The sequence below is a fragment of the Echiichthys vipera genome (genome assembly GCF_963691815.1).
Source record: "Echiichthys vipera genome assembly, chromosome: 21".
In the NCBI taxonomy this organism is placed as follows: Eukaryota; Metazoa; Chordata; class Actinopteri; order Perciformes; family Trachinidae; genus Echiichthys; species Echiichthys vipera.
Genome location: NC_139846.1, coordinates 19,850,518 through 19,875,513, shown reverse-complemented (window position 1 = coordinate 19,875,513; position 24,996 = coordinate 19,850,518). Strand labels below are relative to the sequence as shown.

Sequence of the window (24,996 nt, the reverse complement as noted above, 5' to 3'; positions counted from 1 at the left end):
GAAGCGAGGACGAGGGGGAGAGGAGAGGAGAGAAGGGGATCGAGGGATGCTTCCTCAGCAGCATCCACCCTCCCCCCCTCAGGCCACGGAGTCGACTGTGTGCTCTACAATAAACATCATAATTGACAATTTGCTCCAGTGGCTGGTCACGGCCGGCCAGCTATAATCTAATGGACGAGGACAGAGAGGTAAAACTCCACCGAATATTCTCTCCCAGCGTCATGCTGTGTCTCAATGAAATCTAAGAGCCATAGCACACGAAGTATGACTCTATTTCAACATGGAGGCTTAGAGCAACATATAGTCCGTGCACTGGGATAATACCTGCTTTTTGAAATAGTCCTGCATCTCTAGTATTGTTAGACATTTTGAAAATGATCTAAAAATCCTCTGTTTTGGCACCAAACGGCCTCCATCAGGACAGGGCACACATGGCAGCAGTAAAACAGTAAAGGGTAACCAGGTATATTTATTTAAGTGCTGTACTCAAGTACAAATATGAAGTGACTTTACTTTACTTGAATGTTCCTATTGTGTTCTTTTACTTTTTTTTACTTTTTATGATATACTATATTTTTTTAACTTTTTATGATATACTATATTTTTTTACTTTTTATGATATACTATATTTTTTTTACTTTTTATGATATACTATATATTTTTACTTTTATGATATACTATATTTTTTTTACTTTTTATGATATACTATATTTTTTACTTTTTATGATATACTATATTTTTTTACTTTTTATGATATACTATATTTTTTTTACTTTTTATGATATACTATATTTTTTTACTTTTTATGAGATTTTATTTTTTTACTTTTTATGATATACTATATTTTTTTTTACTTTTTATGATATACTATATTTTTTTTACTTTTTATGATATACTATATTTTTTTACTTTTTATGATATACTATATTTTTTTTACTTTTTATGATATACTATATTTTTTTTACTTTTTATGATATACTATATATTTTTTTACTTTTTATGAGATTTTATTTTTTTACTTTTTATGATATACTATATTTTTTTACTTTTTATGATATACTATATTTTTTTACTTTTTATGATATACTATATTTTTTTTACTTTTTATGATATACTATATATTTTTTACTTTTTATGATATACTATATTTTTTACTTTTTATGATATACTATATTTTTTTTACTTTTTATGATATACTATATTTTTTTTACTTTTTATGATATACTATATTTTTTTTACTTTTTATGATATACTATATTTTTTTTACTTTTTATGATACTATATTTTTTTACTTTTTATGATATACTATATATTTTTTACTTTTTATGAGATTTTATTTTTTTTACTTTTTATGATATACTATATTTTTTTTTACTTTTTATGATATACCATATTTTTTTACTTTTTATGATATACTATATTTTTTTTACTTTTTATGATACTATATTTTTTTACTTTTTATGATATACTATATTTTTTTTACTTTTTATGATATACTATATTTTTTTTACTTTTTATGATATACTATATTTTTTACTTTTTATGATATACTATATTTTTTTTTACTTTTTATGATATACTATATTTTTTTACTTTTTATCATATACTATATTTTTTACTTTTTATGATATACTATATTTTTTTACTTTTTATGATATACTATATTTTTTTTACTTTTTATGATATACTATATTTTTTTTTACTTTTTATGATATACTATTTTTTTTTACTTTTTATGATGTACTATTTTCTTTTTACTTTTTATGATATACTATATTTTTTTACTTTTTATGATATACTATATTTTTTTTACTTTTTATGATATACTATTTTTTTTACTTTTTATGATATACTATATATTTTTTTACTTTTATGATATACTATATTTTTACTTTTATGATATACTATATATTTTTTACTTTTTATGATATACTATATTTTTTTACTTTTTATGATATACTATATTTTTTTACTTTTTATGATATACTATATTTTTTTTACTTTTTATGATATACTATATATTTTTACTTTTATGATATACTATATTTTTTACTTTTTATGATATACTATATATTTTTACTTTTTATGATATACTATATTTTTTTTACTTTTTATGAGATTTTATTTTTTTTACTTTTATGATATACTATTTTTTTTTACTTTTTATGATATACTATATTTTTTACTTTTTATGATATACTATATATTTTTTACTTTTTATGATATACTATATTTTTTTTACTTTTTATGAGATTTTATTTTTTTTACTTTTATGATATACTATTTTTTTTTACTTTTATGATATACTTTATTTTTTTTACCTTTTATGAGATTTTATTTTTTTACTTTTTATGATATACTATTTATTTTTTACTTTTTATGATATACTATTTATTTTATACTTTTTATGATATACTATATTTTTTTACTTTTTATGATATACTATATTTTTTTTACTTTTTATGATATACTATATTTTTTTACTTTTTATGATATACTATTTTTTTTACTTTTTATGATATACTATTTTTTTACTTTTTATGATATACTTTATTTTTTTTACTTTTTATGATATACTATATTTTTTTTACTTTTATGATATACTTTATTTTTTTTACTTTTTATGAGATTTTATTTTTTTTACTTTTTATGGTATACTATATTTTTTTTACTTTTTATGATATACTATATTTTTTTACTTTTTATGATATACTATTTATTTTTTTACTTTTTATGATATACTATATATTTTTTACTTTTTATGATATACTATATATTTTTTACTTTTTATGATATACTATATATTTTTTTACTTTTTATGATATACTATATTTTTTTACTTTTTATGATATACTATTTATTTTTTTACTTTTTATGATATACTATATTTTTTTACTTTTTATGATATACTATATATTTTTTTACTTTTTATGATATACTATATTTTTTTTTACTTTTTATGATATACTATATTTTTTTACTTTTTATGATATACTATATTTTTTTACTTTTTATGATATACTATATTTTTTTACTTTTTATGATATACTATATTTTTTTACTTTTTATGATATACTATATTTTTTTACTTTTTATGATATACTATATTTTTTTTACTTTTTATGATATACTATATTTTTTTTACTTTTTATGATATACTATATTTTTTTTACTTTTTATGATACTATATTTTTTTTTACTTTTTATGATATACTATATTTTTTTTACTTTTTATGATACTATATTTTTTTTTACTTTTTATGATATACTATATTTTTTTACTTTTTATGATATACTATATTTTTTTACTTTTTATGATATACTATATTTTTTTACTTTTTATGATATACTATATTTTTTTACTTTTTATGATATACTATATTTTTTTACTTTTTATGATATACTATATTTTTTTTACTTTTTATGATATACTATATTTTTTTACTTTTTATGATATACTATATTTTTTTACTTTTTATGATATACTATATTTTTTTACTTTTTATGATATACTATATTTTTTTACTTTTTATGATATACTATATTTTTTTACTTTTTATGATATACTATATTTTTTTTACTTTTTATGATATACTATATTTTTTTAAACTTTTTATGATGTACTATATTTTTTTACTTTTTATGATGTACTATATTTTTTTACTTTTTATGATGTACTATATTTTTTTACTTTTTATGATGTACTATATTTTTTTACTTTTTATGATGTACTATATTTTTTTACTTTTTATGATGTACTATATTTTTTTACTTTTTATGATATACTATATTTTTTTACTTTTTATGATGTACTATATTTTTTTACTTTTTATGATGTACTATATTTTTTTACTTTTTATGATGTACTATATATTTTTACTTTTTATGATGTACTATATTTTTTTACTTTTTATGATATACTAATTTTTTTACTTTTTATGATATACTATAATTTTTTTACTTTTTATGATATACTATATTTTTTTACTTTTTATGATATACTATATTTTTTTTTAACTTTTTATGATATACTATACATTTTTTTACTTCACTTTTTTGACATACAACTTTTTTTAACTTTTTTAACAGTGGTAAAATAACAATGTTCCTGTTTTCACTCAGTGGAAACATTCAAACACATTATGGTTCTCTTTTCATTAACACTACACTTCATTATGACCAGACACCAGAAAAACATCCAGATGAATGAACAGTGTGACTTTCAAAAGCATACATTTCTTACTTAACGGACTAAAATGGTGTGAGGGGTTTGTGTTAGATAAGATGAAAAAGAGACATGAGGAGAGCGGGAAAGGAAATCACACATTTTATTGGAAAGTGTCAGAGAGCACGTACCCGTTACAATAACGTATGCAAAGTAGATCACATAATGAAGTTTGAGGTGAATATGATTCGCTACAATGAAGCGAAGCCTATCCACTTTTTTTTTTTTTTACCCCCCTCCAATCCGGCACGCAATAATTTAATGTATCAATCTAATATCATATTTCCTCCGAGTTGAGATTCGTATGCGGGGCATAAATCAGACTCGCCTCTCTACCTACAGATTAAAATGACACTGATATCAGTGGGTGCGAGCTTGAGTTCCCTGAAAGAAACAGGAATAAAAATCCTATCTGAAGGGTGCAGTGGGACACAATTAGTTATTTAATAAGCATTTGGAAAAGTGCATTGTTGCTCCGATGGATAAGGCTTATGCACCATTTTTCAATGCAATGGTAAGGCATTTCAATATACGTTTATTACATTTTAGGTTCATGCTACTTCAAAGTCCTCCCTGGCTATTGTTGGTAGAAAGAGCAGTGAAGCGTGAAGTCTGGAGCCAACTCTGGAGTAAGTCTGCATACCTAAGTACACTGAGCTACATCCGCACCTGCGCTGAAATAAGTTAGACGTCGGAAGATCAAAAAGTACAGCGTGACTCCATGTGAATGATATTGCACACGAGTGTAACAAGTAAAAGAGTTTCCCCGCATTTTGGTCAAGTCCAATTCTTACTCTTTAAGTTCTCAAGCTGAGATTCAGTGTGTATTTCAAGGCTAAGTGACTGATGTCCAAGACAGAAGTATAAAAGGAGCTGGGTTATTGCTTCTGAGTTTGGAAAGAGAGCGTTTCACACAGACTTAACATTGCCATGTAAAACAAAAGGTCCGAGCGGTCACTTGAAGCTATGGGTTCAATGCAAAGTGTAAATACTATCACTGTATTGACAGGCTGTTACTGAAGCACAAGAAGGACCAGTAACAAGCACACTTGGGGATGATACGTCACAGCGACACAGGGCTCTGAGGTGCAAACGGGCTGAAGAGTGTGAGTCTGTACTCCACTGACACTGAGGAATTATGGGCGCGTATTATGGCTAAAAGTAGTGACACCTAAACCCGTGACACAAAGGGAATACGACATAATGATGAACACATCCTACTAAATATGTGTAAGGAACAGAAGTGCAGTCGTTTTCCCATTATTGCTATGCTCTTGACACTTTGCAGTCTGACAGAGACAGAACGGGGGCGATACTTTTAAAATTAAATCCCGCTGTAAACATGACGCAAGGCAGAGTTACGGCATCAACTAAAATAATGACAACAACATCTGGAAACATGGAGGCTGGCTGTGAATTGAAAGCATCCAAGGTAATAGGCAAGGACATGAATCTGAAAGGGATAGTTTGGATGTTTGAAGTGTGGTCGTATGAAGTCATAGTCAGTGTGTTACCTACAGTAGATGGCAGTCGGCATGTCCACGTCCCGTCCACAGCAGCACACTGCTTATGGTGTTTTTCCACTGCATGGTACCAGCTCGACTCGCTGCACCAGCCCAGCAGGGCAGGGATGGGCTATGGCTCTATTGTAGCTCTGTATATTTTGGCCGTATTTGTGTTTTTAATCATCATAAAAGTACTTGTCCCGCCACAGAAACCACTGAGAGTGAATCTCTGCAATTATTTTAATACCTTCAGTGGTGTCGTGCTGTCTGGAGCTCAGTTTGCTGCTGTCGTCGGGCAAAAGGTAGCAGGGTCGGCACGGACGATAAACTTAATTTTAGCTTCATAAAATGTGGGCTTCCCAAATTAAAAAGTATGTAGATTATAACAACAGACATTCCTGTTCTTACGTCTGCTGTTGCTATGTACAAGCCTGTGAGCTTGAGGAGTGGTAAAACAACGGATCAATAAGAAGAATACATTTCATTTCTTATGAAATCTTATAAAAGATAAAAGTCCTTGCTGCTTTTTTTATTTAGAAGCTTTCGTTATGAGGCAGCCAAGTCAGGAAATGTTGGCTTTTCATCAGCACTAACTTAACTCTCTCTCTCGTCTCCTGCACGGGCATGAGTTGAATCTCACAACACACACTAGACTCCATTTTAGTATCGGCTCAGCTTGCTTGGAACCGCAACAGAGGTAAAAAAAAAAAAAAAAGTTTAAAAAAGTAACAGGTACCAGGAACTATCCATAACTTCTGCTAATGGAAAAAAAGTGAGTCGAGCCGTACTGTGCAGTCTAAAAGAGTCATTAGCATCTGGTTCTCCATTCTGCTTCTCCAAACTGGGTAAATGTTGACCACCATCTACTATAGCTAATAAACTGACAATGGTTAAGTACGTCATTCAACCATTGTAAAAAGATCCAAACTACCCCTTTTATGTGTGAAAACCTTCAGACAGGACAGCAGATCCTGAAACATTTAAGACAACTGAATGATCTGATGCAAGTAATCTGCCCGGCATGAGTATTATACGTTTTCTTTCCATGATAAGAAATGTTTCAAGTCTGACTAAAAGGGTTAAAAACGTGAACAGAACCGCACTATCTCTGCCAAACCCCACCCTCAAAAAGGTAGATAAGTGAGTAGTAGTGCCAGGTAAGACACTTAATCCATGAAATAGCAACAACCTGCAACACAGGTGACTTAATCAGGCCACAACATAATATATACATAACTTTTTTATAACGTATTCTACAAACTCCCCTCGACTTATAATTGTTCTTTCACATCTTTACAAGTAACATTTGCAAACGGAGATTATCTACATGCAAGAGCGACCATTCAGCAGTAACTAAACAACAGTGATGTGAGCAGCAGCCTGTGACTGTGGAGTCAAATATATACTTTGATACTTTAAAACAGAAACGGCTAGGAACCAAAGAGTCAGCGTAGACATGTCACAAATCACAACGCATGCTTAATAAGTGAAAAGGGTCAAACGGAGGAGATCGGCTCCGTGGCTTCGCACACACTCCGACTTTAAAATGTTGGAACCGTGTCAGTCATGTAACACCAGGAGATGTTCCGCGGGTTTCAACTGCAGACACAATAGGTGACAGAGTGATCCACCTGAGAACAATGCTCGTATCAATCAACATTTGCAGCTGCATGCTCGAGAATAACGCTCGTTTTTTTCACACATTCCAGCAGCTGGAAATGTGTGAAATTCATAACAATTAAAATGCTTCACTGGTTGAACACTTTGAACATGCTAGCATGTGCGAGGCCACAGATTACAGTGTTTATGTACCGTCTCCTACTGTACTTTGTGTTTCTGTACTTTGTGTTTCTGTGTGTGTGTGTGTGTGTGTGTGTGTGTGTGTGTGTGTGTGTGTGTGTGTGTGTGTGTGTGTGTGTGTGTGTGTGTGTGTGTGTGTGTGTGTGTGTGTGTGTGTGTGTGTGTGTGTGTGTGTGTGCCACGCGTCACGACCGTCACTTCTCCTGCAGAAGGGCGGGGATGTTTATGTTCCAGCCGATGGCCTGTCGGTCGAAGCCGCAGGTGAACAGGTTGCACGACTGGTTCTCTTCATTCCACGCCGTACAGCACACCATTCGCCTGTGACCCTGCACACAAACACACACGCATTTAAAATGTTAGTTTTAATGCTGCTGACTGATCGAACACACGCTCCCGTTCGTTTTGTCTCCTTCCTTACCATTCTGTTGCTGCGTGGAAGCCTGGCCAGCCTCACTCCGCTCATGTCAAACAGTCGGACTTGTCGATTGTCGTGGGGTAAAGCGATGATCCTCTGGTTGGCAGAGACGCTTATCCTGAAAGATCACAGCAAGTTCACTTTGAAACTCTGAAACTGGACTCTGAAACTCTTTGAAACTGGTCACATTTTGTTAATACTTCTAGATAAACTATTCTCTGTACAACTACAGTTTATTCTCGAGAATGTCACTTGAATGATTTGGTAACAGAAGTTGCTGCATGTTGTATTATTTATGTCTCACTTTCTAGTTTGCACACAACTCCAACACCAACACCAGCTGCCCCTGGAACCTGTTTTCCCCACTGGGATAAAAATTGATTCAATTGTAAATGGAGACAAAAATATCCTTGCAGTTGTACTACAGTGTGCAGGACAGGACAGTTGGTGCTGGTGTCAACAACAATTATCCTTCCCTTTATTAATGAGCTGCATTATTGTAACATTTTAACTAACTTACTCTTTGTAAAATGCAAAGGTAAAGTAAAAAAATAATAATTAAAGAAAGAATTTAAGAATGAATATTGATTCATTTAATATTATTAAGTTTTTTTAGACCTTGGAACTAAACTATCTGACCTCAAAGTCAAGTCTATGACATGATCTTAATCAGTAAATGCAGTTTTGCTCAGTTGTTCTAGAAAAGGAACAATTTAAAGTGGACCTTTTATGAATTTCACCCACTGGTTCATCAGAAATCTGTTTTTTTTTGGTGTGTTGCTAAGAAAGTGCTTTTACAGTTGCAAGTGAAACTTGAATTTGCTTTTCCTAAAGAAGAAAGCAGGCCAACAACGTCACTTCGAGGGACTTTTCCACCTGTAAAGAGATGTGTTGGTGACTCAGAAGCTGTAGGTAACAGAATATCACTGAAACATTTGTCTTGTATTGATAGTCGTCAATTTCTGGTCCTGGAGAGCCACTGTCCTGCATGTTTTAGGTTCCTCCCTACCCTAACACACCTGAGTCTAACAATAATCAAACTGTGACGAGCATCAGCTGCTTGATAACGAGCAAATCATTAGAATCAGGTGTGTTGGAGCAGAGAGAAACCTAAAACATGCAGGACAGTGGCTCTCCAGGACAGGAATTGCCCACCCCTGCCCTAGACAAATAACCAAGTCCAGTTGCTTTTGACTGAAATTGCTTTGGGGATAACGACGACCTGGACAAATGAGAACATTCACAGGCTGGCTCAAATCTCAAAGTTATTTAAAAAATAGTTGTTCCCATTAGTCACTTAGAACCAAAGACGGAAGTTTTCCATTAAAATATACAAAGAAATGCACCAACAAAGCCAGGCTCCTTACACTTACCTGTTCACAGCTGAGTCAGTGCGAATGGTTGCTATAGGCGACCTCATGTTCTTCAAATCCCACACCTTCACGGTGCGATCATCACTTCCTGAAACCACGTTGTCACCCACCGTGAACACCGCTGACGTCACCGTGCTACAAACAAGACACAAACGATGTAATTTCATCCCCCCCATGTTCAAACCGCTCACACAATCCGGTTCGAGCGCAGTGACAATCATTGAAAGGAAAGTACGGCAAAAGTAAAAAAGCAACAAAGTTTCAGGAGTGAACAATTATTTATAGCCAGTCTAGTCCCCCTCTCCCACAGACCCAATTAAAAACAGAACAAGGTAGCAACTTCTCACTGGAGAAAAGAAACGTACGCAAGATCACACTTGAGACTTATTGGGTTAAATAATGAAAGCGTTCACACCTTCGAATGTGTTTTTGAGCTGTCAAGACGGCATTAAAGACACTTTCCTCCGTGCTGAACCAAACACTACAGGCAATTACAAAAAATACAGAGTAGAAATGCATCCACTGTGCTAGTTATACGTTAATAGACAGATGTCCGTCCTCCACAGAGCCGGGTCTGTTCGACGTTCCTGCCTGTTAAAGGGAATGTTTTCGACGCCACTGTGTGCACAGGATTGTTGGATTAAATCTGTATAAAATAACTATAATAATTATTACTACTTTTATTTAAGAGAGTGCGACTTGTTGCTGCTCATGGGGGAATTGTTGGGTCTCTGTAAATCATAAATAAGTCATAATGTGGTCTTTACCTACTCTATATGTAAAGTGTCTAGAGGTAAATTTTGTTATGATTTGGCACTGTAAATAAAATCTAAATTAAATATCTCTGTATTATGCTGCACTCCTAAGCACTTGGACATGGGACTTCTCCTAGATGGAGTTTACGAGCTCCGACTTCAAAGCGTTCCCGACCATTTAAGTCAAACATAGACAGAAAACATGGAGGACCGCCATCAAATGCGTTAATTAACATATTGCCCAGCGGTGGATGACATTGGTTGACATTAGAGCGGTATTCTAGCGAAAACATCGCCATCAAAGGATCTGGAGCCGTATGTGTAAAAGCTCTGCACATGGATATGAAATGGAACTGGGTACGATATTACAAAGGGCCTTCAGTTCTGCTGTGACACTTAGATTTTTACTTCATCAAAATGAAACATTAATGTGTATAGAAGAAATATACTGTAATAGTAAATAATAAGAGTCTGCAAATATAACTTATAACTCAAATTTTCATGCCAGAATATTCAAAACCAGTTGTGTTCAAATTGCAGTATCTAATATTACACCACATGCAGGGAAGTAACATTTATAGCCAGTCCTTTGACGTTTGATCTCTCACAAATGTGTTTCCACAGGCGGCGCCATTGTTCTCCGACTTATCTTGGTGAGGTCGGGGTTGGTTGAGCTCCCCTGAGTACAAGTATTCCAGTGCACTTTTCAGAGTTGGAGGTCCGAAGGTTCTGACCTCCCACGGCACTTGAACGCAGCATAAGAACTCGGTTTCCAAATTTTTTTTGTCTGACATCAGATGAGTTCAGGTACCACAAAAAAACGTTCTTAACTGGACGTAATTTAACTCTATTGATTATATAAAATCAATAAAGCTATTACTATTATCTGTTATGACTCAATTCGGATTATTAATCACAGCATTTTATGTTTTTTTAATATATTTATGTACCGTAAAATGTCAGTGTTCATTCTCAGTTGGATATCCAAGTTTTTTTTTTTTTGCAATCATAAATTATATATACCTTTTTTTCCCCACCAAAAAATGTTTTGCGCTGGTCAGGGAGTTCTAATGTTTTTCAAAGGGGGTACATTATTGAAAAAACATTAAGAACCACTGCTGTGTAGTATGTTAAAACAGCTTATCCAAACTATAAAAAGTAAATGGTATCCTATTCAATTACTGCTGCTCATTGCTGCCTAAGATCTAACAGCAACTGGAAACCTTGATTTTGTTAACCTACAGTAGTTCAACTTTTACCATAGCAGTGGTCATAACTTCACTGTAGGTGTTGGTTACAGACGCAGCTCTGATCACATCCATCTTTGAAGCTGGGTGTGGTCAGAGATAGTCTGGTAGTTCATTTTGGATTTCCAATTTTAGATTTTTCTATTTATCAAAATGCTTCTCGACGCAACTGGATAGACCTTTCCACCGATCACGGCAACAAAGCAGTGGTGCTTGGTTGATGAAAAATGAAGAAGGCCGGGTCAACAGTGACAATTTGATCAGAGTTTCGTGAGCCTGGTAAACTATGCAGGACGAACCTGCAGACAGTCACTCATCTTTAACCTGCTGCCCGTGAGATAAATGGTTGTGTTTGGTCTTTATGATCTCAAGCTGCAGAAAACCTGTCTGTATAGGAGAGGGGCCAGACATATCTACCAGAGCAAATGAAACATGAGTTTGTCAGATTGGTCTGGTTAGCTCAGAGGGGCAGTAGCCCTGAAACCTTTGGACAGTTCAGAATAAAAAATAAACTTTAAAAAGACTCTTGTACTCTTTAAGTCTAAGTCAATATGACTTCAGCCCCCATAACAGGAGATAACAGATATGATAAAAAGAAAAATGATACCAAATGCACAATATCTTTTGCTACATCATCTCATCAGCTATGGTGGGCACAATGGAGGCCGAAACATTCTTTATATGCATACAGCGTCCCCCTTCTCCCACGCCCTTTATCCAACCAGCCGTGATGCACTGCTCCATGTGACAGCACTCCTGTCAGGCCAAGCCGTTCATTTTATAGACCTTTAATACTTCCAATCTATTACTGTATGTCAGCTGCTCCCGTGAAGGTATTTTTCTTCTTTCCTGCCATTTGTGTCTGTTCAATCGTGGAGGTAAGTTAAAAAAAAACAACTCTGATTCTTGATTAAGAGTAGCGTTGAGCGGTCACACACAAGCATCGGCTGGAGTTCCACATCGGGTTTTTCTTTCCAAAACTGCCTTCCCTCTTAACTGAAACTGACGTGGCATTAAGGGCTAATTAGGGGACTAAACTTTGTCCTATTAGAGGGGCCGGGGCTCAGGGAAACTGCTGCATCGTTTCAGGCACCTCCTGACATTGCAGGGTACAGCCCACCTGGGAATACAAGAGGTGGAGAGAGAGAGAGAGACAGAGAGATAGGAGGTGTGCTAGGTGGGATGTGTGCGGGGAGTGCTATCAGACAAGGTAATTGATTAAAAGGTTGATTAAGGTTAAAGCATTTTTAGAATGGGTGGTAAGGGGGGAGGGAAGTAGTCAGTGTTACGAAATGGCATTTCTGCAGTGTGTCTGACAGCCAAGGTCGAGACTCCCTGCGATTGGAGAATTAGGGAGTTGGGAAGAGAAGAGAGACACCGAGGGACTCATGGGACATCGCTACAGTCGGAGAAGTTAAGGTGAGCTGTATGAATCCCTAACCATGAAGCCCACAGGTCCCTTTTTGGGGCATAAAAGTGGTGCACACAAGGTCAGATTTTTGACTTTTAACTGTGCCGTGATTGTGAGATTTCGAGAACACCCCCAGAGTTGAGGCAAAGCAGGAGGGGACTTCATACCTCCATTTGTGGTTGCCTGCTCGCAAATTTTCCTCCCCTCACTACTCTGAGGTTAAGTTTTACAGTTCGCTCTAAATGATTGAGTGCAATTATGGCTTAGAATCACCCTCCTTTGTCTTTACTGAGACTTAAGCTCTCGCAGTCAGTTTTACGCTCTTAAGAAATACTTACACTCTTAATCGCTATCACATCCGTTGCTTATCACCTCAAAACACGCATTTACATGAAATTCAAGCTGCTTTCACACAGAGAAATGAAGTGATATTCTGCACAGACTATGATGTGATGATTGCAGGCTTTCAGAATATGTACTAATGCATTGAGAGAAATTACTGACTTGGACAAACATCGGACTTGGACAAATATCCAACAAGGATGAGCACATCTCAGTGACCGCAAACGTCTCAGAGTAGGACAGTTCTTTGGCCCGTCTTTATGCCACACTCCTTGCCTGGTTGTCATTTCTTCGTCGACCAGCACGTCTCCATCATGCATAAATCTGCTAGATACACTGGAGTATTTATTCTGGCGTATGAATTTCTGAAAATCTCTAGAAATATTACAATGTGCTCGTTTGTAAGTGGATGAGTGTGTGCGCCAATCCCCTAAAAAGGTAAAATGCAAATGAAACAATTCAGGTACAGACGACTAAGAGATTTTAGAGCACTCTGTTACTTTTGCTGTGCCGCAGCAAAACTGACGGTCGCTGAGAACCCGGTAAGTGCTGGTGTATTCCTCCAGAGACAAGTCACACACACACACACACACACACACACACACACACACACACACACACACACACACACACACACACACACACACACACACACACACACACACACACACACACACACACACACACACACACACACACACACACACACACACACACACACACACACACACACACACACACACACACACACACACACACACACACACACACACACACACACACTTCTATCAGGCGCAATCAAATGTCTCTGAAAGCCGGAGCGGCAGCAGGAGAGACAAACGTGACATGGCGTTGCGTTTGTAGAGCAAGTCCGCTGTCACTTCTCGTTTGCTCTTGGCTGTTTTGATAGCTCAAGTGCAGTTGTCATTAATCTGCAATTATGGTGGGATGGTGTATGCTGCACTTTTAGCTGCCGTGGTTCACTGTCAGGACGCGTTAGCTGTAATTGCCAGTGAAGACTGTGGAAACAAGAGGCCGTCTCCCCTCCAGCTCTCAATCTCTGCTGTCTATTAAACCATTCACACACTCCTTTCCTCTGCCGTTGCCACGGGAGCGACGTGGAGGTTGTTTCATGATGTCATATTGGAGATTTGGGAAATTAGCAAGAGAAATGCCATGAAGACAGCAACCTGCTATTGTTGTGGGATTTGGTTTAAACACTTGTAATTCTGGCTGACTGCTGATGTGACCTTTTACGATGGGGCTCCGAGCAAAAACATACACGTACAGTTAAAGATATTGCTGTTTTTCCCAGTCAACTCACCCTTGTCATGTCCTCGCCCCCTCCCCCTCTCACACACTAGAGCTGAATCCGGATTCGATCAATGAATTATAATAAATAGATTAAGTGAGTACTCAATGAAGTATGAACTAATGAACTATTTGAGTAAAAATGCCAGAAATTCACCGGCTACGGCCTCAGTTCTGGTTCCAAGTGTAAAAAAAACAACAGAATATCTGTGGGCTGTAAACATTTGGTTGAAAAAAGACATTTAAAAATAACACCTCTGACACAAATGTGGACTTTTCAACCATTCCATGATATTTTTAGACCAAATGATCAAAATATCAGTTAATAAAAAAATCGGTAGATTAAGTGAAAGTGAAAATAATCATTATTCGCAGCCCTGTCACACTCACACCTGATGTCCAGTGTCAAACTGAACAACCGCTTGTACAAAATAACACAGGAGCGGTTTTACATTATGTTTATGTTTAGATCAAAGTTGTGGAACCACAGCTGCAACAACTAAAAAAATGAATCTGCAAATATTTAACAACCGATAAATGATTAGTTTATTTTACATTCTGCTGCTGTAGGACATTGAAAACCTTTGGGTGGTTGGACTGTGAGTCAGACAAAAGACAGTTAAATGTCATTCATGATTCTTCCCTGATTGTGATATTCTGCAGACAAACTGATAAACTGATAATGAAAATAACTGTCAGTTGCATCCTTACATGTAAAGTATCCTATTGAACATTTGGCATTTCAAGTTAGTTACTCGTTCCCTCCTCATTCAAACGTCCAAGCGTCGTGTTGCAGCACTGCTCTAAATACTGCAGCTGAACAGGTAACAGCTTCTTAAAGTTTCTTTAGTCTTTCTGCAAACAGTCTCATCTGTTTTTCAGCTCGACAGCAGTCTAAGGAAGTTGTTACTCTCAACCCATTCAGGAAGAAGAACAGAGGGAAGGATGGAACGGAGGAGGGCTGTTGTTAACTGTGAAACACTGGTGCTTAATCTCATTATAACAATTGTCTATGGGAGCGAATTAGAGTGGGATCTGCAGGAATTATACATGTTGGGGTCGTACATAATGAGCTCCATGTAATCCCTCACTTGCAATCAAAGGCTGCCAGACAGTACCAGCCAGCCAGCACACACATGTAGACAAACACACACACACGTTCTGCTAACGCCTTTTAAAGAGTGCTGCCATTGAAAGCCACAGACAAGCCTGACAGACATCGTTTTGAAATGAGCGTCTGCAATTGAGTGTTAACAGCGAGCAAAGTGCCAAATTACACAGAGTGGGGGATTAACGCAGAAACGGACAGATAAATTAACAGGAGAGCAAGAGAGAGAGAGAGAGAGAGAGAGAGAGAGAGAGAGAGAGAGAGAGAGAGAGAGAGAGAGAGAGAGAGAGAGAGAGAGAGAGAGAGAGAGAGAGAGAGAGAGAGAGAGAGAGAGAGGTAGGAAGAGAAAGAGAGGGGAGAAAGAGAAGCAAACAATCGAAGAGAGGAGAAGTGCTCTGTAATGAATGAGAGGCAAGCTGAGGATTTAGCTTAGAGCAATAGGGTCTGTAAATTAATGTGGCACTGTAAAAGGAAAAAGGAAAAAAAAACAAAGTACTGGAGGGAGTAACACACCAGAGAGATGTTACAGCACCACCCTGTGGACAAAATAAGGACTGCAGCAACTTGCTATTGATGCTTTTCAGTCTTTATTAAGGATATCTCAAGCGCTGTGCGTTTATGAAGCGCGTTTCTCACTGGACAAAAAACTAAACTAGTCCACCCACTAAGTTAGTAGCAGTACTCTATTGATGTTTTTTCTTTAGTAGGAAAGGCATTCATCTCAGGACAAATGACTCTGCAGCAGTCACAGGTTTTTGACACACGGGTGGATACGGCAATTTTTGCCCATTTTCCAGTGCGATGTTATGACTTTTGGACATCTCAGCCACAAGTCCTCTCCATCTCCACCCAAATAGCACTCAGACATCATTCAAAATGAGTTGACACTGATGTTTTAAATAGAGACTGAGATATTAGAAAAAATACCATCATTTTAATTCTATTAACTAACCCTTTTCCCGGTGCGTTTGTGACATAAAACTCGAAAGACTAGAATAAATAAATAAAAAGGCATACTTGTCTACTGGCAATGGTCAAGTAGTGGGTTTACTTGTGTTTAAAAAACCTGCAAATACACGCTACATTTGGTGGCAAAGCGGTATAAGAGAGACAGACTTACTCAGTGTGTCCCTGGAAGACATTGACAGAGTGGATGGACGGGTCTCTGAAGTCCCACAGTCTGAACGTGGTGTCTCTGGATGAAGTGACCACCAGCCGCTGGGTGGGGTGTGTACAGCAGTGGGTCAGCTCCTGGTCATGTCCTGCGTACACAGACACAATTTAGTAAACATACTAAACTCCTTGGGTTCGTACATCATTAAATGAGATAGATGGTTGCTACGGTGAGGAAGATTTAAGAGTATGTCAGTCAGAGCTCCCCTTCATTTTGTGCAACCAAAGACACAGCACATACAGTATGAGCCTGTTTCCTTTCAAGTGTTAAAAATAATGATGTTTAAAGTGCCAGAAGAGGCACAAACTGGCCATTTCATGTGTCTAACTCTAATTGTGTAGTCACACTGAATAGAGGAAACAGTGGCTTCTTCCTGTTTAGTCTGGGAACCAAAAAATCAACAGCCAATTTTGTTCACAACGGCTCCATAAAATTAACAGGCGACTATTTTGTCTGCCATTTAAGCTCAGTTAGTTGTTACCTCTTCACTGGATGCTACATAAAGGAGTAAATGTGGCCTTTTTGGACTGGTTTTTCATGTCTTTTTCGGGACCAGGTTTACTTCAAATGTTTGGATTCTGGTCCAACTTGCTCTGTGTTGTCCTACAAATTACGCTCACTGGAAAGTATTGAATCATATCTCATTGAATGACATGAGAACATCAATGCATCTTCCATCATCTGCAACCGCCTTTTCCAGTCGGGATGACATTGGGCACGAGGCTGGGAACACCCTGGACAGGACGCCAGACTATCGCAGGGCTGACTTTCAGAGACAGACAACCATTCACGCTCACATCCACACCTACGGGAAATGTCACCAATTAACCTGCAAGTTATTTTGAAAAATGTTAATATTATATTATATAACATTAATGTTAATATAATATTAAAGAAATGTCCCCTTTGTGGAAGTGATAAAGGAATATCTAATCTTATTCAACAGTGGCTCATTAGCCCATAAGAGTTTATCACTAAAACACTGGTGTGTTGCCAATAAGAACAACAGACTTAAATATCAGATTATTGATTTTTATGCATCAAGACAGAATCTTGAAAGACAGAATTGCATCTAAGAATCGATTCTTTTCCCACCTCTTATATTTAAAATATAGATTTTTTTTAAATGTAGAAGATACCACCGATGACCCTATATTATGCTATAAATATACTACGATATAATGTGTCAGCCAGTTAACCTACCAGTGAGTGCATGAACCAGTTCAGATGTCTCCACCTCATACAGGTTGGCAGCGCGATCCCAGGAAGCGGTTACTACTTGTCTGCCTCCCACCAACCAATCAGCTGCGATCACTACACCCTGGTGGCTCTTCATGGTTGCTGTTGCGAGGCGGACAGTCGGGACCTCGCAAGGGCCCTCGCCATCCACCTCCCCTTCTTCTCGGTCTGACGAGTCCTGGTCGTCCTCACATAGAGCCTGTGGTTGGACAAAGGACACACAGGAGCTCAGTCAATGCACATATGCCTGCAGTGATACAGAATACAAAAACTGTGACAGTTGAGATTTAGTTTTGGTGATACATTCGCTATGATCCATGGGTCACCTATTTGTAAATGTACTTAATATTCACTGACTAGGTGCATTTAATAAATTAACTCCTTGGCATTGCAGGGTGTTGCAGCAGGAACTCAGAGAAGAGAACATACAAAGTTACTCACACTGACATCTGGTGGTGGCTGGGGGGCAGGAAGCTGCACCATGTAGCGCCAGATGTGAGCCGTCTGGTCCCCAGAGGCTGTGGGAGCATAAGTACACATCAGCAAACACACAGCATCTACAGAACCATAACTGCTGGAGACAACAGCGGCACGGAGAAGGTGGTCAAACAGTCATGCAGACAGTTAACATGTAAATACATGAGATCATTTGACAAAATATACACACACGCATCTGAATGCATACCTGTGAGGGCCATCTGCTCTGTGGGGTGGAACTTGATGGAGTTGACTGTTTGCGAGAGAACAATAATGAGACGTGTATATATGTGATATCACATATTGCTATTCTTTAACTAGTGAGCAAATGTGGAAAGACACTGTTTCATAGTAACCTACAGCACGTGAAGCAGCCACGGTTTCATAAAAAGACATGTGACATGACAGAATCTGCTACATGAATTGTAATTTTATCCATTTTATTTTGTTGTTTGATCAATATCTAAGTATGAGTGTTGTGTTTTCATGCACTTTGAAATCTTTGCATGGTTGAGGACAAATGCAGTCATTACCTGATCCTGCATGGCCAGCATACCTCAGCAGACACTTGCCAGTCTCTATACTCCACAGCAGAGCTGAGTGATCTGTGAAAGGAGAGCAGAGGTGAAGCCATTGACATTTTTATAGTAATCAGGTAATATTGTATTATACTGTGTTTACATAGTGGGCTCTCTAGTTAGATTCAGCTCTGGACCACTTTATGGTGAGACCCTTGACTCAAATTGCTCCCTGTGCTGTGCATTCACATCTGTGTGACTGTTACAAGTAGTGTAAAAGTGCCTTGAGTCAGAAGACTAAGAGCGCACTCACACTGTCCATCCGTACTGCACCCCGTGCTTTAGGGTACTTTTCCCCCATCCCTCTCCCCCCGCGCCCCAGGCCCGTTTGTACTTTGTTTACAAATCTTTCCATAGACCTCGGAGTTTTTGTGCGTCTTGTCCGACTGTTTTTGAATATTTTCATCCGACCAAATCTGCAGTTAACACTCCACCTCCACATCACACCAACGTGAACCTTTCACCGCCATTGTTTTAAATGTCAGCACATGGTCCCTCCTTCTTTTTCTATGTCCGAACAGGCGCACATAAAATGACGTCAGAACCGCCGTAGGCCTCGTGCTCGTACACGTGCGCACGCTCGTGCTCGTACATGTGCAAACACGCTTTACAAAAGCCCACCTCTCCCAAACGGTCCGTGGCCAGCAGACGCGATACGGTTGCACTCACACTGGTCAAACGAACTAGGCTTTAGCCGTGAAACCTGTTTGGGCACGGTACGGATGGACAGTGTGAGTGCGCACTAATAAGTAACTAATAAGTTAATTTACCAAGTCCATAAAAGGAACACAAACTGAGCTAGCTAGAGCTTCTAAAGTTTCTCGCACTGGCAAATGACAAGCCCTTAGAGTTCTGTCTTTTTGAGTTTTTTCTTTATTTTAAGAATTTCATTAAGAATGTGACAATAATAAAATAATAAAGATGATGATGTTAGTATTGTATGCAACACCTTTAGTTTTGACTCGTTCTAGACTGTGTGTAGAACAATGGCGCAGTGATTCACATTCAAACAGTCAATAAAGCTACTCGGTGTACCTGCGGAGGCGGTGCCCAGGACTACCGGCTGAGTTCGGGTGATGCTGAGGTCCCAGATCCCATCCCGGTGGCCCATGTACTCCTTGAGCAGCTGGCACAAAGCGCGGGACCCTGCGGTGGCTTTAAAACTGGACACAATCTGGGAGGGAAGAGAGGTGGGCATGATGGAGAAGAGAGGAATGTAGAGAGCGGTGAACATTCCTCCTATGAACCACAGTTAGAACAAACACAGTGTCACTTTAAGTGGAGGCCGAGTAAAACTGAAATAACTACAGGTGCACAAATGCAAAGTTTACAGACCTGATGAGTTAATCACTTTGACAAAATACAGTATGTATAACTTCATTTACAAGCACTAATGGTCTACTATGGCACAGTTACAGAAACAAATGTATCAATTTATAGTATGTCATTATAATTTCAATCATCTTGATCTTAATCCATTCTATGAGAATTACATAATTATCAATTCCTGGCAGATTTCTGGGCCTGTAAAGCCCTTTGAGATGGTATACTGTGATTAAAGTTCATGTTTAAGAATAACACGTGTCAATATCTGCAAAGCGCTTCAGTGATGGAGAAAACGTCGCCTCTCCCAGCTTGATATTTATAAATCCAACAGAATAAGCTTACAATAAGTGCTTAGTCATAAAAAGCAATAGAGATATCTTTATAGATTAGTAGAATCATTTTGCTTTCCATGGTTAAGTCAGAGATAGAAGAAACCTTTTTTGCACAATTATGTGTCCACAGACTAATGAATGCCAATTATAGCTGCATATTAATACGCACAGTTTATTAGCTCGGTCCATTATGACATTCTGTCTTTTCCTCAGCCATTATGATTAATATGTGGATATTACTTCTACTTTACTTTACTTATGTCATTATAATGTAGATGTTTTACCTCATGGTAAATGGTAAATGGACTTGTACTTATATACCTCCTTTCTAGTTTTCTGACTATGCAAGGCACATTCCCCCATTCACACAGACATTCACACAGATGGCAGTTGATCTACAGACCATCTAATCGAACCATTCACACCCCATTCACACATCCATGCGCAGCACGGGGAGCAATTCGGGGTTCAGTGTCTTGCCCAAGGACACTTTGACATGTGGACCGGGGAGCTGGGGAGCTGGGGATTTTAATGCCGATCTCTCGAATGGAGGACGACCCACTCTGCCACTGAGCCACAGCCGCCCTTCACTGCTTGCGAGCACTGCTCTCATATCAAAGGATGTTCCTGCAACTGCCAAAAGGTTTCACGCTGCACAAAACAGTGTGTCACTGAAGTATTAATGTCAATAATGCTCTAATGCCAATTCAAGTATCAGTGTAAAGAAGATAGATCATCTAGGTGGTGCACCTGAAAAATATCTACAGTAGTGGCCTTCAGTCACTGCAGACTTCCATATGAACAAGTCAAAGGGTGAATTGTAGTTGTAATTGTCTCAGAGCGGTCACAACATTTACTGTGCATGCTGCAGCAAGCAGACGGCTGACCACAGCGATAAGCTCAGATCATTGGTAGTCATTAGATGCAGCAGCGAAGCATCTGTCTCCCTCGTGTGAGATGTTGTTAATATACGCTCTCATTCTGTCTGCCGTGTTTACATTCACATTACAGAACAACATGAGCTTATTTGTTTTCTGTCACTGAAACACAATGAGCAGAAAAAATGGCCCATTCCAGGCAAACCCAGTGTTAAACCGAGGATATAGTTAGTGCACATCATTAGTTTCAAGGACCGTCAGTACTAGTGCAGTAAATTAGTTTTTGGCAGTGTTTATTAGCTAGCTAGGTTAGCTGTATATTATATAGCAGCTAGTTCTGTTAATCTAAGAAGTCCTCCCTTGATCCTGTGTATCCTCTTTAATAACTCTTTAAATTAGAAGAGGATCGTGTCCTACTCTTCATCCAGCTCAGACTTTGGCTGCATTCTCATTGTTTCTTTGCTTTAAGAACGGCAATGTGGAGGAAGAGAAGTTCAATGACATGTTTAAAACTCATAATATACTCAAGTAAACATATACACAATATGATACTTACACCATCACAGGGCTTTACGCTAAAGTGACAAGATTTAGGGGCATAGCTTTCATATAGAAATAACATGAATCCGCTTAGAGCATGGGTGTCAAACTCCAATTCACAGTGGGCCAAATTTAAAAACTGGGACAAAGTTGCGGGCCAAACTCAATATTTACTAAAAAAAAAAAAAAAAAAGACTGCAAATGTGCGTGTTTTCCTTCTCTCCAGATATGCAATGTTGAACCTTTTCAGTGCAGGTCCTTGTTCTTCTCGTGGTATTTCTTATTTTATATTGTTTTGTTACACTGCAGACGAGACAAACAGCTCTTTACCTTCAGAAACACATAATCTGCCTCCCACCGCTGTTGAAAGCTCCTGTTCTCCATCTTTCTTTTGGCCGTTTTTGGGGAGGGGTGGATGAAGTTTGTCCGAAAAGAGTGGTAGCATGGATGCTCATGTTTGTCAACAGAAAACTAGCGGTGCATGTGCTTTATACTCGCTTGCCAGCTCTCATAGAACCTTGATATGATCTTGCGGGCCAAATATAATTACATCGCGGGCCAGATTTGGCCCACAGGCCTGAGTTTGACACCCCTGGCTTAGCGTATACATAAGACACTGGGGCTAACTGACATAACTATAAGATACTAAAGAAGATTGATATTAAAAAGTACTTGGAACAAAACATTTTCGCTAGCATATGCACCGTAGAGCCCTGCAGTTAAGAAATAGTTTGACATTTTGGGAAAGGACTTGGTTGCTTTCTTGGCGAGAGTTAGAGAAGAAGATCAATACCACTCTCGTGTCTGTTTTTCACTGTTTTACGGACGTTATGCGCTGGATTGTTTCTTGCCTGGGAGCAGTTCCTAGGCAGCCAGCGCAGACTTCAAGTCACTAATTCTAGTCAAGAAATATCCCAGCACACTGCAGTTTTTTATGGATTAAGCAGATATAACATGTTAATTACTGAGCTTTAGAGGTGCTGGTAGGCAACGTTTTACCTTTAACAGGTTTCCCCCGGTTTCCAGGCTTTGTGTTCAACTAAGATAAGTTTCCGCTGGCGTTAGCTTCCTATTTAGCATATAGATGTGAGAGTGGTATCAATCCTTTCATCTCACTCTTGCCAAGAAAGCAAATAGGTGTATTTCTCAAAACCTTTCTATAAAGAGCTGTTTAAAGGCAACATGTTGTCGTCTAAACTTGACCCTGTTCACTTTGCAAATCCATATTGACATATCGTTTTTGCAGATGGAACGGGCCTCAAGTTGTCACCAAACGAATTAAAATTCTACTTTACTTGTGGATTTTTTATATAAAATTATAAGAAACTGTTGTTTTGTTTGTTTTGTTTTTACAAATGCAGCCGTTCACCCGAATGACAACAGCCAGGGTTCAGAGCAGAGAAGAGATGAGGAGTCAAGGTCAGACTGTAGTTATAACAGACTCAGCGCACAGCTGCCCCTCACAATGCTTAGAGACAAACAGAGCATTCAGGAAGTTACCCATGAATCTCCTCCCCACAACTCCCATGAGGCCACACTGAAGTTGCGAGGTCCACCTATTTGGAAAGTGTACAAGGGCTACATCGGCAAGAGATTACAAAGGAAGAAGTCAAGGGAGATCATTTAGTGATTAATGCTGAAAATCAAGTTGACTTAATTCCAAATATATTTAAATAAATCCATCAGCACTTGACAATCTAAAGAATTTGACAGGTATGATTTTTATTCACAATCTCATTTGTTCACATAACGTGACCTCAGAGGAATAGAAAAACACTTCCTTCTCCTCACTCAGCCACAAAGGGGCTTTTGATAGTGTGTTACCATTAAACCCCCCGCTCAGATAATTACACACATGATAAATCTTATGAGTCCTATAGAATAGGCTCAAATAGCTGGAGTCAGGTACCTTGCTGGTAGAGGCTTTGTAGGTCGTCTTCAGCTTCTGTGACAGTTGACTGGTGCTGTGGCTGGCTGTGTGACGGAAAGACAAAGAACAATGAAAGAAATTCTCCACCAAGTGAAAAACTCATTGGTTGGTTTCACTGCTGCACTAATGGCCTAATAAAAAAGTGTCAAAGCTTTTAATTGCACACACCACACCGGTGCGTAACAAGGCTCATTTTTTAGGAAATCCAGGTTGCTAAAGGAGGTTTAAATACGTCTGACCGGAGTTACCATGGAAACGCATCCCTCCTGCAGCCGGTTTCGCAAAGATATTTTAGACTGGTCTGTAGTGTTAGGTCAGTCTTGCTGCTAGATTGGTCTAGACCAGGGATGTCAAAGTCAAATACATCAGAGGGCCAAAAAAACAAATTTGCAACCAGCCGAGGGCCGGACTGGTTCAATGTTTATTAAAACATATTAAAATGATTGCATATAACCTATTGAACCAAGACCTAACACAGTGTACCGTATTATATATAATAATTAAATAAATAATCCAATATTTTTGTATGGCTCCAGCAGTCATTTCAGGTGAAAGTTGACATCTGCCCTGAGTGCTGATGAATAATGAAGCCGAGGCGGCCCACTTGCGGTGCTGCAGTGAGTTCGCGGGCTACCGTTGCATTGTGGGTAATGTAGTTTTGGTGCGTGAAAAACACCAGCAGGCGGCTGTGGCGTGCGGGCCGGTTCTAATACTAATCAAATATCATCCCGGGGGCCAACATAATTCATTTGCGGGCTGGATCTGGGCCTTGACTTTGACACCCATGGTCTAGACAGTTTAAACTATTTTAAGCCTAAAAAGTTAGCCACCATGCCCCCAGGCTACCTGTGGACTAAGAGGCGTGGTGTTCAGATACATTTAGACATCTGGCTAAAGTCTGACTAGCAGTTAGATCTAAGCCAAAGTCAAAATATTTTCTTTCTGTCAGTCTTTAAATCAGTGTGCCAGACTGAATCCCAGATTAATCGCAGGTTTATCCTGGAGGGTTCCTCTTTACTGCTGCACTATA

The 24,996-nt window shown here is 37.7% G+C and overlaps 1 protein-coding gene across 3 annotated transcripts in view; it reads right to left on the bottom strand.

Annotated features, from left to right (window-relative positions):
* Positions 1 to 4,262: 4,262 nt before the first annotated feature.
* Positions 4,263 to 24,996, bottom strand: part of LOC310963409 (WD repeat-containing protein 37-like) — a 27,005-nt gene continuing 6,271 nt past the window's right edge. For 2 of the 3 annotated variants that reach the window (XM_083936246.1, XM_083936245.1), the window contains exons 5-15: positions 23,946 to 24,010; positions 23,537 to 23,614; positions 19,996 to 20,134; positions 18,916 to 18,987; positions 18,591 to 18,635; positions 18,347 to 18,423; positions 17,870 to 18,104; positions 16,613 to 16,754; positions 9,319 to 9,453; positions 7,949 to 8,063; positions 4,263 to 7,856 (exon numbers count right to left, since the gene is read on the bottom strand). In XM_083936246.1, the coding sequence (XP_083792372.1) occupies positions 7,725 to 7,856; positions 7,949 to 8,063; positions 9,319 to 9,453; positions 16,613 to 16,754; positions 17,870 to 18,104; positions 18,347 to 18,423; positions 18,591 to 18,635; positions 18,916 to 18,987; positions 19,996 to 20,134; positions 23,537 to 23,614; positions 23,946 to 24,010 (1,235 nt within the window). In that variant the 3' untranslated portion in view covers positions 4,263 to 7,724. The remainder of the gene's footprint in view (positions 7,857 to 7,948; positions 8,064 to 9,318; positions 9,454 to 16,612; positions 16,755 to 17,869; positions 18,105 to 18,346; positions 18,424 to 18,590; positions 18,636 to 18,915; positions 18,988 to 19,995; positions 20,135 to 23,536; positions 23,615 to 23,945; positions 24,011 to 24,996) is intronic. The other variant, XM_083936247.1, reaches the window with a different exon arrangement.